At 54.0% G+C, this 16796-nt stretch overlaps 1 protein-coding gene across 1 annotated transcript in view; it reads right to left on the bottom strand.

Annotated features, from left to right (window-relative positions):
* Nucleotides 1–16796, bottom strand: part of MAN1C1 (mannosidase alpha class 1C member 1) — a 142570-nt gene that overhangs the window by 24588 nt on the left and 101186 nt on the right. Inside the window, exons 6-8 of the mRNA XM_030328050.1 lie at nt 9331–9446; nt 7345–7425; nt 1525–1619 (exon numbers count right to left, since the gene is read on the bottom strand). Coding sequence (XP_030183910.1) covers nt 1525–1619; nt 7345–7425; nt 9331–9446 — 292 coding nt within the window. The remainder of the gene's footprint in view (nt 1–1524; nt 1620–7344; nt 7426–9330; nt 9447–16796) is intronic.

Here is a 16796-nt window from a genome sequence, read left to right as displayed (position 1 = left end):
GAAGTTCCTGGAGGCCAGGAGAGGCTGAAAGGCTCCTGGCTTGATGGCACAGGTGGCATGTGAGCCAGGCTTTGCTGGCCAGAGAAGCTGGGAGAGGAGGGCAACCAGTGGAGGAACAGAGTGAGCAAAGGCAAGACAACGGGGCACACGGGGGTCCCCAGGAGCCAGACTCATGCTCGTGAAGATTCACACATCACGAAGCTGGCTCGCCATTAGTCCTCTGGACTGTGACCCTGTCCTTTCCCCTCTTTGGGTCTCAGTCGCCACACCTGGAAAGTGAGTGGATATAAACACGCTCCCGTCCCCACGAGAGGGAAGGGTAGCAGCGCGGAGGGGGGCAGGTAGGCACCCCACGGGCTCTGGAGCTGGACCCAGCTGCAGCCCCTGCTCTGCTCTTCTCTAACTGGACCACTCAAGGTCCCCTCCACTCGGGCATTCTGTGACTTAGTGACTACCCAGAAAGTCTCAGGTTCACACACTGAATTAAGCAACAGATCAGGAAGCAAAATCATGGAAGCAGCCAATAAGAATCAACGTTTTAAAACCGAGCCAGTAGAACAGAAGCATTACCGGTGCTTTCTGTGACTAGTAGAACCACATGGGAGTTTTCTGCTCTTATCTAACACTTTTGGTATAATCCACATTATCTGCAATGAGAAGTTATTATTTCTTTTTTTAATTTTTTTTTTCAACGTTTATTTATTTTTGGGACAGAGAGAGACAGAGCATGAACGGGGGAGGGGCAGAGAGAGAGGGAGACACAGCATCGGAAACAGGCTCCAGGCTCTGAGCTATCAGCCCAGAGCCCGACACGGGGCTCGAACTCACGGACCGCGAGATCGTGACCTGGCTGAAGTCGGACGCTTAACCGACTGCGCCACCCAGGCGCCCCGAGAAGTTATTATTTCTAAAGAGGGGGAAATTCCAATAAGAATGATCAAAAATGGAGTTGGAAGTCCTGGGTTTGTGTCCTGGAATGGTCAGTCGGTTACTGGCTTATGTGACCTTGGCCAGGGCCTTCAGTCCTTGGAGTCTGAGCTTCTGTGACCTTGATGCCCCCCAGAAACCCTTCTGGGTTCTGACACTGGGTTCCTGAGACCCAGCCCTGCTGGGGCCAAGGGTGGCAGTCGGCAGACCAGGGGTCCCTCTGCTCAGAGTCTCGAGACTCCCTAGCAGTTTGGGGTACCTCCTCATGGCAGGAGGGTGTGATGTGCCTATTGGCTGCTGACCCTAGCTGGGGAGGGAGGTGAATGGGGTACACCCGTAGGGCAGTGAGTCAAGGCAGTGTTGGGGGACGATCACAGAACAGTTGCCCCTCCACACCTCAGGAAGATCAGGTCTTATGAAACCTAAGCCCCAGGTGTGGTGACAAACACCGGCCCTGGAGAGTCCTTGGCTAAGGCTAACCTCCACTGTGCCACTGGCTCGCTGTGATTCCCAAGGCGGGTACTGTCCTCTCCCTGTGCCTCAGTTTCCACACCGAAGCAGCCAAAGCCAGAAGTGGGAAACCAGCAGATGTCCTACCTTTTGAAGTTCACAACACCTTTTGGGATTCCCGTGGGGGTGTTGAAGGCGGGCAGGAGTTTCTCTCCCAGCTTGATGGCCTTGATTCGGAACACCTGTAAAGGAAGAAGCATGGGGCATCGTGAACGGGGCTGGGTGGGCGCCATCACTTCAAGAAGCTGCTCCCGCCGGCGGATGAACCCAGGAGCTGCTGGCCCGGAGTGGGAGGTGATGCTGTGTTGGGCTCTGGAGTCAGACAGCCTTGGCTATGAACCCGGGTCCTCGAATTCCTGGTGATGTGGCCTTAGTCGAGGCACCTCTCTCCGAGCCTCGGTTTCCTTTCTCACTCATAACACAAGGCCACTACCGCCTTCCTCAGAGGCTGTTGGGAGGAATGAAGATTAGGTAATAGCTGTAAAGTCCTCATGGCAGTGTCGGGACTCTGAAGGCTCAGTGATTCCAGCTGTGCTCCGGGTGGCCGCCAGGAGGATGAAGTAGCCAGGGCCGCCGTCACCAATGGACCAGGACACCACGGGCTGGGTGCGGGGGAAGTACGTTTGGACAGGGTGTGAAGAGCACTGGATTAGGAGTCCTGCCCCGCCCCAGGTTCAATCCCTGCCTCCCAATTTGGCTGCTGTGTGCTTCCCAGCAAAGCACTGCCGTCCCACGTGTAACACCAGGGGTGGGGGGTGGGGCCTTTCCCCCTTGACATTCTGAATCTGCCCACGGTTCCCATTTTTTAGATGGGAATGAACAGAAAAGGTGAATGGGGGTCCCAGGCCTCAGGGCCCTGCGGGAGGCTCTGACCCCTTCAAACTGTTCTAATTCAAAAGCACCTGTGACTTTCTGACGCCACAGTTTCCCTCTTAGGAATTTATTCTAACTAAATAAGTAATGAAGGATGTTGTAAAGATTTAACTTTATTTCAAGGGAAACATGGGAAACATGAAAATATTCTAAATATCAAACAATAGGGAAGTGGTTAAATTATGGCTTGTCCAGGCAATAGAATACCGTGCAGCCACTGGCATGATGCAGATTATTTAATAGCAAAGAAAGGGGTTCCAGTTCATTAAAAGAAAAATATACTTTGAAACAGTGTAATTCAAAGTTAGTAAAAATTACATGCACACGGATGCGTGAGAAAAGGTTGGGAAGGAAATACACTAAAATATTAACAATGGTCTCCTAGGGGTAGGGGGTAGGCTCGTGGAGGAATTTTGCTTTCTTCATTTGGCGTATCTCTATTTCTGTGCTTTTTTTCATAATAAAAACAAGCCCACAGTAAGTAGTATTTATTTTTTAAAACGTGACTATTCCGGGTGGAACAACACACGTTTCCTTTCATTTCCGGAGCTGGACCTCCTGAGTGTTGCAAAACAAAGTCATCTTGAGTTCCCAACCCCAATATGCACAATATATGGGCTGAGGCAGCTGTGGAGGGATGGCTGCGGGGCAGTTTTTGCCGGATCCGGCTGGGATGTGGCAGAGAGGCCTCGGAGGGCAGGTGTGGTTGTTGCTGGGGAGAGGAGGGGTGGGAAGGGAAGAGTCACATGTGGGGCCTGGCAGTGATGGGGGCAGAAGAGGATAGTGTCCAGTGACAGACAGAGGGTCCCAGAAGTGGGCACAGGGGCCAGCCACACCACAATCCCCGAGGAGCTTGTCTAGGACCCAGATTCCAAAGCCCTCTGCCCCAGAAGCCACCGGTTCAGCAACAACAAAGGGCTCTCCTTCGAGGCTCCTGACATCATCACTTGACCCCTGGGAGGCTGAGCACTGAGGCACAAAGGAACCCTCCAGAACCTGAACCCGAGCCTGAGGCTCCAGGCAGCCGACTGGCTGTCTTCTGCCCTGAGGACTCCTAGAAGATTTCTTCTTAAGTGCTCTTAGGAGCACGTTATCACAAACCTCTCTGTGGGCTTGATTAATTTGCTAGAGTGGTTCACGGAACTCAGGAAACATTTTACTCACTGGATTACTGGTTTATTATAAAAGAACAGAAGTCGGGAAGAGTCAGATGCAAGTGATGCAGAGGGTTAAGGTATGGGGGAAAGGGCATGGAGTTTCCATGCTTTCTCCAGGTGTGGCGCTCTCCCCAAATCTCCTGGTGCTCAGCCAACCAGAAGCTCTGTGACCCAGTCCTTTTGGGTTTTTATGGAGGTTTCATCACATGGGCAGGGACAATTAAACCACTGCCAACTGGCTACCGATTCAGCATCCAGCCCCTCTCCTGTCCCCGGAAGTCAGGGCGGTGGGACTGAAAATAACTACCCTCTAAGTACAAGGTTTTCCTAGCAACCAGCCTCTATCCTTTGGTGGTGTCCAAAAGTCACCCAATTAACACAACAAAAGACATATTTATTGCTCTCATCACTTAGGAAATTCCAGCGGTTTTAGGAGCTCTGCCAGAATCAGGATGCAGACCAAAAATATATATTACTTATTATAAAGCACAATACATCGATGTGTCAGTGTCTCTACATGACCTTTAATCCTTGCAACCGCCTTGTGGGGAAGATGTTGACCACTTTGAGGATGACAAAACTGAGTCTCAGAGAAGCAATTTGCCCAAGGTTGTGGAGCTACTGATACCAAGCTGCCTTTCCAACACAGAGAGAGAACACAGAGCTATATGGCTGCAGACAGCCATGGTAAGCAACAGGCAGGGCCCAGAGGTTCCAGAACAGAGGTGAGAGAGGCCAGCAAGAATTACATTCTGTAGAGTGGAAAGGTGTCTGGGCTGGGAGTGAGAGCCCAGGTTTGGATCTTCCCACTTAGCAGCTTTGTGACCTTAGGTGAGCCACTTACTATCTCTGAGCACTATAACTGTGTGCAACGGAACTAACTGTACATGTGCCCCGGCTGTTTCACAGGGTTCGTCCGGAACTCAAACGAGAGGATGTATGTAAGTGAATGGGCCATGTGAACTTGAAGAGCCGTGCAAACATCACCTGGAGTGGCTGTCAGCAGGCTTGCTATTCTCCTGTGGGTCTTGTGGGGCTGATTACCCAGAAAGGGACTCTTCTCCCCCAGGTTTCCTCTGCAGCAAGGAAAGGCCGCAGCCCAGGAAGGGGCTGCGGTCTCCGGCACCATTCCACAAATACTCCTGGGGTATTTGAAGAATGGAAAGCCCCACTTCACAGGCACCCACTACGTGTGAGACCAAGGACAGAGGGGAGGGAGTCCCCAGTCCGGTGCAGCTGAGCCCTGGTCACAAGGAGTGACACTGGGCCAGGCTGCGTGGGGGCTACAACTCAGGCCTGTGGTGGAAAGGCCACGGGGTCACGAGCTGACCCAGCACATCCCTCAGGGACTGCGACCTGAGCACATTCCTTCTAAGTCTCAGTTCCTACATCTGTAAATAGATGAAGACCCCCACCTCATGGGGTATTTGGGGACCAGTGAGACTGGGCTCATGTGGCACAGTCTCTGGGATTAGCAGGGCATGGCTAGAGGACAGGGGCTGTGCCCATAACCTCAGGAGCCTGTCTATTCAGGGATTCTGAGCCACATGGGGCTCCCTGGGCTTTGGGAAATATTTCTAAGTCACAGGCACTCCTGTCCACACCCCACTGTCCAGTCTGCATCCTGGAGAGTCAGACTGTTGATCCTTAAAGTGAGATGGGGAAACTGAGGCAACGCCATGAAGGGGGGGGGGACTGCTTTTTATGCTCCTTTTCCTGCTTCTATTCTTGCCAGGACCTGCACCTGCCTTACACACGCCTCATAGTACAAATAATGTAGCCCTCTTTGCAAGGGTCAAGGAGTTAACGATTTCTTTGAAGTCTTCCAGCATGACAGATAGCATCGAGGGAATGACCAGGTAAGAATGACCGGGTGAGGCTGTCCTGTGCATATTCCAGACACTGATGCTAGACATCTCGATGCCAAGACCCCCGACTCCAAGGAGTAAGTGACTTACGGAGGACACCTGGCTCCTTGTCCTTGCTCTGACCAGTTCCTGGGTATCTGAGAGGGCATGTACATCAGACCACAATCCTCAGTAAAAACCCCAGACCCCAAGCAAAGACAAGACTCCTTTTCCTTCCCAAGTCTCCCAGATGCTCTGTCTGTACCTATACTCGCCCTCAGTCTTCTGCTCTCACTTCCTCTTGGCTTGTGTTTGATTTCTACCCTGCATGAAGCCGAGGACCCTCTTGGCTGGTCCTGGGGCACCTCCCCTCCTCTGGGTCCTCAGACCCAGCCAGACTACATCACTAGGGAGCCAAGGCCTCAGATAGGTTTTCAGAGCCAGGATACCCTATGAGGAGGGTGGAGGCTGGGTCAAGCATCAGGACTGAGGGGCACCAGCTCCTCCCTCAATCGCTGGCCCCTCAAACTGACCCCTGAGAGCCCTGAGCTGCATGGCTCCCTCCCCTGTCCCTATCTATACGCTATGGCCACCTTCCACAGCCATGAGTGGCAGGGAGGCTGGGCAAGTGCCTGGAAGAACAGGGTGCCTTTTCTGTTCCATGTCATTTTCCTATCCTAGGGTTTTCAAATACGATTCAGGTTTCGTGTGGCTCAAAGCCAAGGGATCCCAACCACACTGGTTTGGAGACAGATTGGTACAAGTGGTAATCTTTGCTGAGGAGATCAGGCTTGATGGAGAGGCCCGAGGTGACAGGAAGTAGAGTGCACCTGTTGCCTCTGAACCCTTGGTTGCAGCTGACTTCCTCAGACACCACCACTGGAGGTTAGCAGGGATTTTTTGGTGGCTCTCCCCGCGGCATGAGCAGGGAAGATATTGTCTCAGGGTGGACAGAGCAGGAAGAAGGGCAGGGAAGGGAAAGGGCCAAGGCCAAGGCATCTAACCCCAGAGCAGCGGTTGTGCTGAGCAGCGTGACCCCTCTGGGTAACAGGGAACACAACTGATCGATGATGACCGATGGCTGGGGACTTGGCCAGCCTCACCCCCCGATACTTGGGCTGCACTTTCATGGGACTTCTCGAAGGGAGGAAGAGCCTCCTATTTCTACAGAGCTCTGTGGTTTTCAAAATTCTCTTGTAGCACGGACAGTATGGGCTTTGGAGCTGGTCAGCTCAGGGTCAACTCCTATCCCTCCCGATCCATCTCACAAGAGCTCTGTGAGTTCATCCCCATGGTGGGGAAGGAAGCGAGGCCCAGGGGTGGGGGAGGACTTGCTCAAGATCACAGGCAGGTGTGGTGTGGGGATGAGACCCAGGTTTTCTGACTCCCTCCCTGCTCAGGGCTCTGTCTTCTCCCCACACTGCACAGTCCACCCTCTGGAAGCCAACACAGCTTGCCTGGGGCTGAGGCCTTGCACTTCGGACATGAGACCAGCCCCAGTGGCTGCCCCATCTCCCTGTTGCCCCTTGAGACCTGCAGCCGACCTCTGGCCGGTGGCTGGCACCTGGAAGGGGAGGGGGAGCGGAGGAGTGGCTGTGGAGCAGGACAAGGCTGAGGGGCCCCAGGGGTGGAAATGGCAAAACAATGGTCTTAGCTTTCTCAATGCTGAAAACTAGCACCTGCAAAAACCAGTCCAGCAGCTCTCCAAGCCAGTGCTGAGCCCAGACTGCTGGGTGCTGTGCTAGGAGCTACAGGGCTGGTGTGAGTAGACTAGTCATCATCCTTGGAGAATTTACTAGCAACTGTGGGAGCCAGCGGGGCTCACCTGGGCAAGAGAAGGGAAACATCAGATGAAACATGAGAGAGAGAGCCTGCAGGTGGCACCGTGGAGGCTGGGCGGACATGGGCAGCCCCAGGCAAATCCCCCTGAATCCCTGCTTCCTCACTGGTGACATGAGGGAGCGGGACTGCATGTTCTCTAAAGCCTTTTCCCACCTGAATGGTCCAGGGTCCTCCAAGGGCCAACTTACCTCTTCTCCCGTCAGGTAGAAGGCTGAGAGGAGTCCCCCGATGTACCGGATGTTCACCTCAAACAAGGATGCTTCTCCACTCTGCAGGGCAGCGGGAAAGGGGAGGGCAGGGGCGGGGGACACTTGTGAGGTGCCTGCAGGGCTCCCAGGGACAGCCAGGTCCTCGAGACAGGTCACTCTGGCCGCAGCCCCCCACCCCCCGTTGATCTGGCCATACTTGTGCTGGGCTCTGGGGCCCCGCTGGGTGGTGGTTTTCGGAGCAAGAGTTGAGAGGCATCGACACCTGCTTGGCAGGCCACCACAGCTCGTTGACAGCATTGCAAATAAACACCAGGTTTGGCTTTCTTCCCCAGCCCTTGCCGGAGGCCATCAGAGCAAAGTTCTGCCTGGCTGTTCTCCAAGGAGCTGGAGAACTTGGTGGGGAGCTGCGGGCTGAAGATTAGCCTGAGGGGAGGCAGACTCTCTAGTCCAGCCACCTCCCCTTCCTGAGGGAACTCCTGGCCTAGCTGGACGGTAGGGCGGCCATTCCTTGGGGCGGCAGGGGGAGGGGAAGGTTCTCCCAGGAGGTTTCGGGGCAAATGGGACAAAGCCGAGGCTGAGAGGGAGGGGTGCCAGAAAGGTACTTGTAGGTAATCAGCAATCCTCAGCCTCAGCTCTGTAGCCCTCAGGGCATGTCCACACTTGCCTCAATCATTGTTTTCTTTCTTAGGTCTGGATTGCGAATCAGGGGTATTGGGGCACCATGCCAAGGACCAGATCTAGGTTAAAATCCCACCTCGGCCTCTTACTTGGCTTTGGGACTTCGGGCAAGATATTTAGCTTTTCTCTGCCCGAGGTTCTTCATCCTGAGCAGGTGGCAACAGGGCGCTGAGTGGTACAGGTGAGACGTCCGCCCGGCACACACGCCGTGCCTGGCGTGGCTCCCTAAAGGGGTCTGCTATTACCATCCCTGCCCCCCCAGTGCTCCCCACATCACTGCCCTTTACTGCCGACAACAACGATGACTGTCCCTTTATCTGGGAGAGCTTTTCCACCGACACAGCACCTGCAAAGCTCTTCTCTCTTTCAGCCTTACAGGGCTCCGCGAGGTTTCCGTTCCCGTTTTCCAGGTGAGAAAGCCAAGGCTCAGAGAGGGGATGTGACCCCATCTTGCTTTCTTCCAAGGACCCTCCCTAACCTGCCCCCGCCTGTTTGAATGTCCCCAGGCTCCCCGAACCTGCCAGCACTTGGCACCATAGGCAGCTGCCTGATGCCCATTCTCTATCCACTATCTGCACAGGGACAAGGTGGGCCTATGAAGATACCCCTTCCTTCTCCCACCTTCTCCCATTCCATACGGTAGGAAATGGGAGGATTCCGACCTTCTCACGCAGGCTACCAGAAGGCATAACATGCCTCAAAATAACCTTGATGATGACGAGAAGGAGGAGGACACCCCCTCGCATCCATATCAGACTTGACCGTGTTATAATGCTTGTTGTAACCCTCCATGGTAGTTAACTCTCACAACAAGCCCGTGAACTAGTCATTGTCATTGTTACTATCATCTGGATGGCTCCTCAGCCTCTCACCTATCTTTAGAGGGCGGCATGGAGTGAGCTGGGGGCTCCAGGTTAGAGCGGCTCAGAGCATATACACCACTTCTCCCCTCCTGTTGCTACTGTTCCGTGTGACAGATTCAAACCTAGAAGGGACTTCCTGGGTGCCTGCCACCTCCCACGGAGGGGAAGGAAGGGTCGTTGGCTGTCTTCCCTCCCAGGGGACAACAGGCTGGTAAATACTCCTGGGCCGGCCAGAGCTCAACGCCACCTTGAGGCTGGTCTTAGGAGAGGGGGCTCAGCAGAGAGGGCAGAGCCCCAGTTCCAGGACTGCTCTGCTGTGCAGCTTGGGGCCAGAGTCTCTGGGTCTCAGAAGTGACCGGGTGGAGCTGGCCACTGCCCTTCCGGACCCCTTCTGGCTCCAACACCCCAAGGGTGTCTGACTCACCACGTTCAGGTGGAAGTTCTCTTCAACCCAAGCCTTGGCCTCCTGGAACTCGTCCTGCAGCTCCATGAGGTAGAGGGTGTCTAGGGAGTCAATGATGGTTGCCCCGCTGAGGCCTCCTGTAGGCACAGAGATCGGAGGCATGACCCGGGCTCATTCCTGTCCTTTCCATCCCCAGCCGCATAAGCTACCATTCTCCACGCCCCCTCTAAACGCCTAGGCAGGTTCCGAGGCCAAGGCTGGCCCAGGCACGATCCAGGGAGGCTCCAATACCACCAGCCTTTGAAGGGGAGTCCAGGAGCAAGCGTCCCCCCTCCGCCCACCCCAGGCTGCTTCCTCCTCGGGGCAGTGGCCGGGGGCCAGCCGCCTGGGACACCAAGTTCACAGGCCGAACCACTTCCCAGACCTCAGTCCACCCGTATCCGCCAGCAAGCCAACCATCAGTGCCAGTCAGGCGCCCACCACTTTTCTGTGACACTGGGGAGAGGGTGAACTGGCATTTCATTTACAAAACCTTGATATGCCAGTCCTCTGACTTTTCAATTCTATTCCTTGTTTTATTCTAAGGAAAGAAAAAAAAATGTTCACAGATATTTATCTGGGAAGGTATTTATTGTTGCGGTACCATATACATATGGGGAAAAGTTGGGAAAAAACTCCAAATCCAACAATAGGGGATTAGTTATATAAATTGTGGCTCAAACATAAAATAGGACTATGGAGCCATCCATGCAGGTGACGTAGGCCTGTGTTTATTGGGGAGATATCCATGGGATCTGTTAAGTTATAAAATGTAGGTTGCAAAAAAAAAAAAACCAACAAAAAACCAAACACAATATAATTTCTTTATTGTATGCCAAATGTGGATGAGCTTACACAGAACTAAGTCTGGCAAGATGTGATTTAATAGTTACCTCCCGAGTGCTGGGATTACAGGTGCCTTTTGACTTCTTCGGCTCATGGATTATTTTTATAACCAGAAACCTACTTCCATTTGGGAAAAAAAAGGGGGGGGGGATGTTTGGGCAAAGAAACCAAACAAATGCACAAACCAAAGGTGACCGCTCTAGGATGGTCAGTCCAGAAAGCGCAAGTTCTGAGGCCTGGCCCCTGCTACTGGGCCTTAGAGTCTTATCCTGGGGAGTAAGGGCTGAGATAATGGTGCAAAATATCGCAGCTCTCCACACCACGGGCTGGGCAGGACAGTGATGTGGAAGGCCTCCCCACGTGGCACAACCAGAGCCTGAGTGTAGAGTCCCATGAAGGAAGAAAGGAGGGAGAAAGCGATGTGCCTGGGGCCATCTGGAGGGCTTCCTGTAAGAGACAGCTGCCTCCTTTAAAGTAAAGTAGCAGCAAATCCTTTAGATACTGGCATGTAGCTCAGGAGGACTGACGGTTCCGCCTTGAAGAGGCTCAGTGAGGACCGCAGGCTCCACTTCCCCTTGGAGGAGCTCTGGAGCGCACAGGGCTGAGCCCCACTTGAGTCTGAAGCACGAGCTCGGGCTTTGCGGGCACACCTGCATTCAGAGTCAGCCTCTAATCTCCTTAATTAGCGCTTCTCTAACTACTCACTTGTGTTGATTTTGCAGGCAGAGACTCCTGAAACTCAAACCACCACCTTCCTAGGCCTGGAAAAGGATGAGAGGGAGATCAGGAGAAACTGGGAGAAGGGTAAAGCTGGAGGCTTTAGAATCTGCTTCCAGAAGCAAGGGCTCCCCAATCCAGAGTCAGGCATCCCAAGATGGTTTTGGTATTGGGGATGAAGTGAATTTCCAGAATGTCAACTCCTCCTACACTGAAGGATTGGTAGGAAAACACCCAAGTCAAACAAAGTTGATCTTTCCTGGTTTATGCCGGCTGCTTCCCTTGTGGTTGTCAATGGCCAAACCCGGTTCACAGGGACGCTTTACTGTCAGATGAAGAGGCAGTGGGGCATGGGAACGCCCATGGGCCCGAGATGCACAGATGCTGAGATGCGCCCGGCCACGGAGCACCAGCTGGTGTCCATCCTCTTGGCTCTGAAGCTACGGCCCCCTCCTGTTACACCACAGGGCCTCACACCGGATTTTTTAAGGGCCAGAAGGGATTTTTAAGATCCCACTGCCCCGCCCCTAAATTTCATAGAGGGCCCCCAGAGAGGGGTTGAGACATACCCAGGATTAGATCAAAGGCAGAGCAGAACCCAACTTCTCTCAATTCCTTGTGAAAACAGTTGGATCTGATTGATAACCCTGCCCTATCCCTCCAAGGGACAGGAGGCCGCTCTGACCAGGGAGGGCTTGAAGAGAAGCCCAAGGCCAAGGGGACGAGACCCAGGGTGTCTGATTTCTGAATCCTGCCCTGAGCTGCCCAGTGTTTTTACCCCAGGGGCCTTCCTTCCCTGAGCTGAGCCTGAGCTCAGAAGCCCAAGGGTCTAGGCTGGGCCAGAAGGGCAGCCAGGGCTCCTCGTGACCAGCTCTCCTTCCCAAATGCTCCGGAGGCCCCGGCTGAGAAGGTAGCTCGCTAAGGGAGCTTTTGGCAAAGTTCTGCCCGGCTCTCAGGTTCCTGTATCCTTCCTCAGTTGACCTCTCACCCGGGCCCCCACCTACCACACAGCCGGGCTGCGGGCCAGCAAGGCACTTATTGGAAAGCCTTTCATTCCCGGCCAGAAGTTACCCAGTGGCCAGGCTGGGCCAGAGAGAAGGCCCAATCCCGAATTCAACTCTATCTGTACCTGCAGCTGGCCTGGGGCAGCTCCCCAGGGGAAAACACACAACCCTATTCAGAGAATAGGTACTTGATTTAGACGCACAGAGCCGAAGGGGGGCAAAAAGGCAGGCAGCCAGCTTGAAAGTTCCACTGGCCTTGGCCCTGAGACAGGTTCCAGGTTGGCTCACTCTCCCACTTCTAGCTCTGAATGCTCATTGTGCACAAAGGACACCTCCCCCTCCCCTCCCCCCCCCCCCCCCCCCCCCCCCCCGCCAGGCAGGAGGCAGTGAGGTGTGTTAAAAGAACACAGCCCTGGGTTCAAACCCCAGCTTGGGGCCAGCCACACATCTGTTCCAAATATCAAAGTCCTCCTCTGTAAAGTGAGGTAAGGCCACTAGGCTAGATACTGGGGAGCCACTGCAGGTTCCTGAGCTGAGATAAATGCATCATATAAGTGCCTGGCCTTTCTCATAAAGACACCTGTGTATGCCTGGGGCAGAGTTAAGTGCTTGACAAATTAGTTCATTGTTCTTATTTCCTGGGTCCCGTAGCTCATCCTGAAACACTGGCCTGGTCAGGGAGATGTGGGTTCAAATCCTGGTTCCATCACATACTATCTGTGTGCCAAGGCAAGTCACTGTACCTTTCTGAGTCTGTGTCCTTCATCTTCAAAATGGGGACGACAGTAGGACCTACTTCCTAAGGATGCCGGGAGGGCTAAACGGGGCAGTGGATGGAAAGGTGCTGGCACAGTGTTAGGTGCATGTGAGCTTCACCCAACACACAGAAGCGTGGCCCTCCTTGCCCTCAACTGGCCCTGGGCAGCCCCTCCACAGTCTTCTGGGGTCACCGAGGCCTTGTGGTGCTCCTGCGTTACCAGCCCCTCCCTGCCCCACAGGGCAGTGCGGCATGAGGCTGCAGCTTACAAAACCTTTGGCCCAACTTAAAGGAAAAGTGTCACATCGGTCCTACCTGTGTCTGCTGCTGAGGCCGTTAACATCCCCGATCCGGGTGGGCACCTGCCTCTGAAAGGGTCTTCCTACCTCCAGGACCCCTCCCCTTCCCCTCAAATTCACCTTGTACATTGTTGCCTGACCTGTCTTCCTAAAACGAGACCCAGCTGTGTCCCTCCTCAGCTCAGGAAACTGCAACGGCTTCCCAGTGCCCATGCAATAAGGTTGGGGTGGGGGGGTGGGGGGTGAAGACTTTTGGGTCTGACTCCAAAGGATCCGGCTAATCTCCTCTCCCATCAAGCTCTGCTTCCTGGACACATGCTGCACACTCCTGCCTCCATACCTTGGCACGCGTGCTCTTCTCTGCCAGGAAGCCGTTCTGTGCATCTGGCCACACTCAAAGCCCACACGCTCTCCAAGCTCTACCTCCCACTGGCAGCCTTCCCTGATTCCATCCAGCCAAGCTCCTCCTGCGGAGAGAGCTTCCACTGGTGTGTCTACCCTTGTGCTGAACCTTGGGGCTCTGCTCACCTTCTAACTGACTGCGAGCTCCTTGGGGTCAAGGGTTCCCGCTGCCTCTCTGCACCAGTTCTGCACCTTGTCTCCAAGCAGCCCCAAAGGTCAGAGTCCCCAACCCAAGTAGGCCTCCCACCATTCCCTGTGGCCTCTTTAGATGTCCCTACCTCTGTGACTCTTCCGCAGACTGCTAGGAACGGCCTCCCCACCCCACCTTCACCTGGAGAGATCTAGAGCCCACCCTCAGGAAGCCACTGTGAACGTCATTCCATGGTCTACGTGAGGGTCCTGCCCTCCCTGGACCCTCCTCCCCTGAGAAAACCTTCAGCAGCTCCTCCAGGCCCACACTGTCTGCCCCCATTCTGTGCACCCCCATCTCCACCACAAGAGCTGCCCCACTCTCGGTGCACCACAAAGAACTGCTAAGCTATGTGTCTCTGCCCTTCCGGAAGAGCAGGGCTCCGGGGTGCAGAAGACTCATCTCCGGCTCAAGAAATAGCTTCCCAGTGGAAGTGGGAAAGGCAGGGAGCCAGGATGGTCTATCTCTGACGGATGCACTTACTCTCCCTGGCATCGTGCTTGCTCTGAGCGGACCGTGGCCTTCGGGACGCCACTCTTTTTCTAACCCTGTATCTGCACTTTCCCAGTCTCCTCTGCTGGTTCCTCCTCTTTGCCAGACCACTATGGATGGGCTCCATCATCACTGGGCCTTTTCTCTTCTCTGCCCTCCCTCATTCCCTTAGTTCAATAACCACCTACATGCTGAGGACTCCCCAATGTCAACTCCCAGCCAGGACCTTGTCCTCACCCCCGGGAGACCATAGGCATCTCATCTTTAACCTACTCCTCAACCACAGTGGTTAACGCCAAGCCCCTCCTCCCAAGAGCAGTGCCCCAGCCCTTGATTCTGCATCTCTCTTCTCTCCACCCTATCCCGCAGCAAATCCTGGTGGCTCTCTGCACCATTTCCAGACTCCACCTACTTCTCCCCTCCTCTGTGCTGCCCCCTGGGTCCGGCCACCTTCTTCTCTCTCTTGGATTTATTCCAAGAGCCTTCTAACTGGCCCCTGGGCTCCTACCCTTGCGTCCCCCACCCCCACACCTCCACCCATCTATCCTCAACGTGGCGGCCAGAAAGATCCTTTGAAAATGCCAGTCCTTCTGTGCTACTCTTCTGCTCACAACCCTCCCATGGCTCCCATTGGACTCTGAGGCCCTGTGATCTGGCCCCGGCTTCCTCTCGCCCTCATCGCCCACTCCTCCTCCCTATTTCTCTCACTCCATGTTGTTCTTGCAGCCCTCCAAGCCTGCTCCCTGTTAGGCCTTGGCAGTCTCCATCACACTGCCACAACAACACCTCTGTCGCTTTTCCCTTGCCTCTCTATTCTTCCTCAGCACCTTTATCCCAGAGACGTCATGTGTGGATCTGCTTCCCCGTTTACTGTCTTCTCATAAGGGAACATAGGAGGGGAGAGCCCTGTTTTGTTCACTGCTGTCCTCCATTGCCCAGGACACTTTCCAGCCCATCACAGGTGCCTGCTAAGTATTTGAGAATAAAAGGCCCATCACTCTGCGTGGGGAGGGTTTGCAGGGGCTGTGGCTCATTCACATTTGGCAGTGCCTGGCTCTGGTCTGGCACCCAGAGGTAAAGGTACATGTGTTGGGTTGAATAGACTGAGTCCACCATGCAGGTGTCTGTGGTGACCACGCCCGGGGCAGGTTAGCTATCTATCTATTCCAGGGGCGGGTGCCAAGAGACAGAGGAGACCCCACCACCAGGCTGTGGCCAGGGTGGCTGTGTGTGTCCACACCATTGTCCTGTGCGAAGCTATTTGTTGTGCGTGGGTCAGTTTCTGTAAGGGACTGGCCCCCGGCTCCTGTCACCTCCTCCCTCCCCCACCCCCCAGGGCTGCCTGGGCAGGAACCCTGGGCTGCTAGACAGGGTTTGTATCCCCTCTCCTGACTCTGCTGTCTTAATGACCACGAGGTTTTTATGTGATGTTGTATTAGCAAAGAGAAATGGGTCAGGCCGGGCAACATAAGCTCCAGGAAGAATACTCAGAAGGAAAAAAAATCACCCAAAGCATAGCCTATTACTGCACTATCCCCAGAGCCATACTCTAATGGTTGCATTTAATTTGATGACATAATCCACAGAGACTTTTCTTAATCTGTAAAGAAACAACACAAGTGTTTCTTTCTCAGCTTCCAAGCTTTCTCAGTTTCTCAGTGTGGCTGTCCGGCAGGTTGTATTTCCCAAACATGGCTGCCTCAGTGCACCCCACCCCATGAGAAGGACTCCTCCCAAGGATCCTCCCCTTGAATCTGGGTCGACCTCTGTGACTACCGGGAGCAAAAGAATAAAGCAGAAGGGGCGATGTGCTAGTTTCTAGGCCCAGACCTTAAGAAACTGGCAGTTTCCACTTCCCGTCTCCTGGAACGCTGGTGCTTAGAACAAGCCACCCTACTGTGAGGAAGGACAATGGAGCCCACAAGGAGAGAACGCACAGGGAGGCCATGTGTATGCTTTCTGAGTGACAGCCCCTTCTGAACTGCCAGCACCAATCCCACACGCGTGGGCTCCACCTGTCAAGTTACCCTTCAAGCCTTTCCAGCTGAGGGCGCATACACAGTGGTAAAGAGATAAGCTATACCCACTGTGCCCTTTATGAATTCCTGACCCACTGAATCTGTGAGCATAATAAAAGAATTGTCTTAAGCCACCATATTTTGGAGTAATTTGTTATACAGCAGTAGCGACTGGAACGTTCTGCTTTGTGGGTGTCGGGGATGATGGAAATGATATCCCCGCTACCCCAAAGTGCATGATATCACAGCATCTTGGATGGTGACGTCTTCTGGCTGCATGAAATCCTTTTAGGGATTAGGACCTCTGCATTTCTGTCAGGTCTGGGAGGGTTCTGTTTCCTTCAGGAATAATGCTTTTCTTGAATCTTCCCACGATGGCTATTTCCTGGATCACATAAAATTGTGTTCAGAGGATGTGTGTTTCCAGGCAGAGGTTTCCTGGAGCCTCTGGAAGGACTAAAGATATTTTTTAGGAACTATTCCTGGCACTCAACGGGACGCTCTTGCTAGGAGTGAATCAATAAAAGATGATCAGATCTGATGATGCCACTGCCTTTCTTAGGCCCTCGATGCCCTAATCACATTCAAAGTCCCTGGGCACAGTGCACTGGGTGCTTGTGGTCCAGGCCTTGGCAGCCTCACCAGCCTCTCTGCTGCTCTCTGTGCACGTGATGCTCTACCCACATGATGTCATCAGGAGCTCCCCGAAGGCCATGGGGTTTC

The sequence above is a fragment of the Lynx canadensis genome, chromosome C1 (genome assembly GCF_007474595.2).
Source record: "Lynx canadensis isolate LIC74 chromosome C1, mLynCan4.pri.v2, whole genome shotgun sequence".
Lineage (NCBI taxonomy): Eukaryota > Metazoa > Chordata > Mammalia > Carnivora > Felidae > Lynx > Lynx canadensis.
Note: the sequence above shows the minus strand (reverse complement) of the source record. Positions and strands in the feature narration are given on the sequence as shown.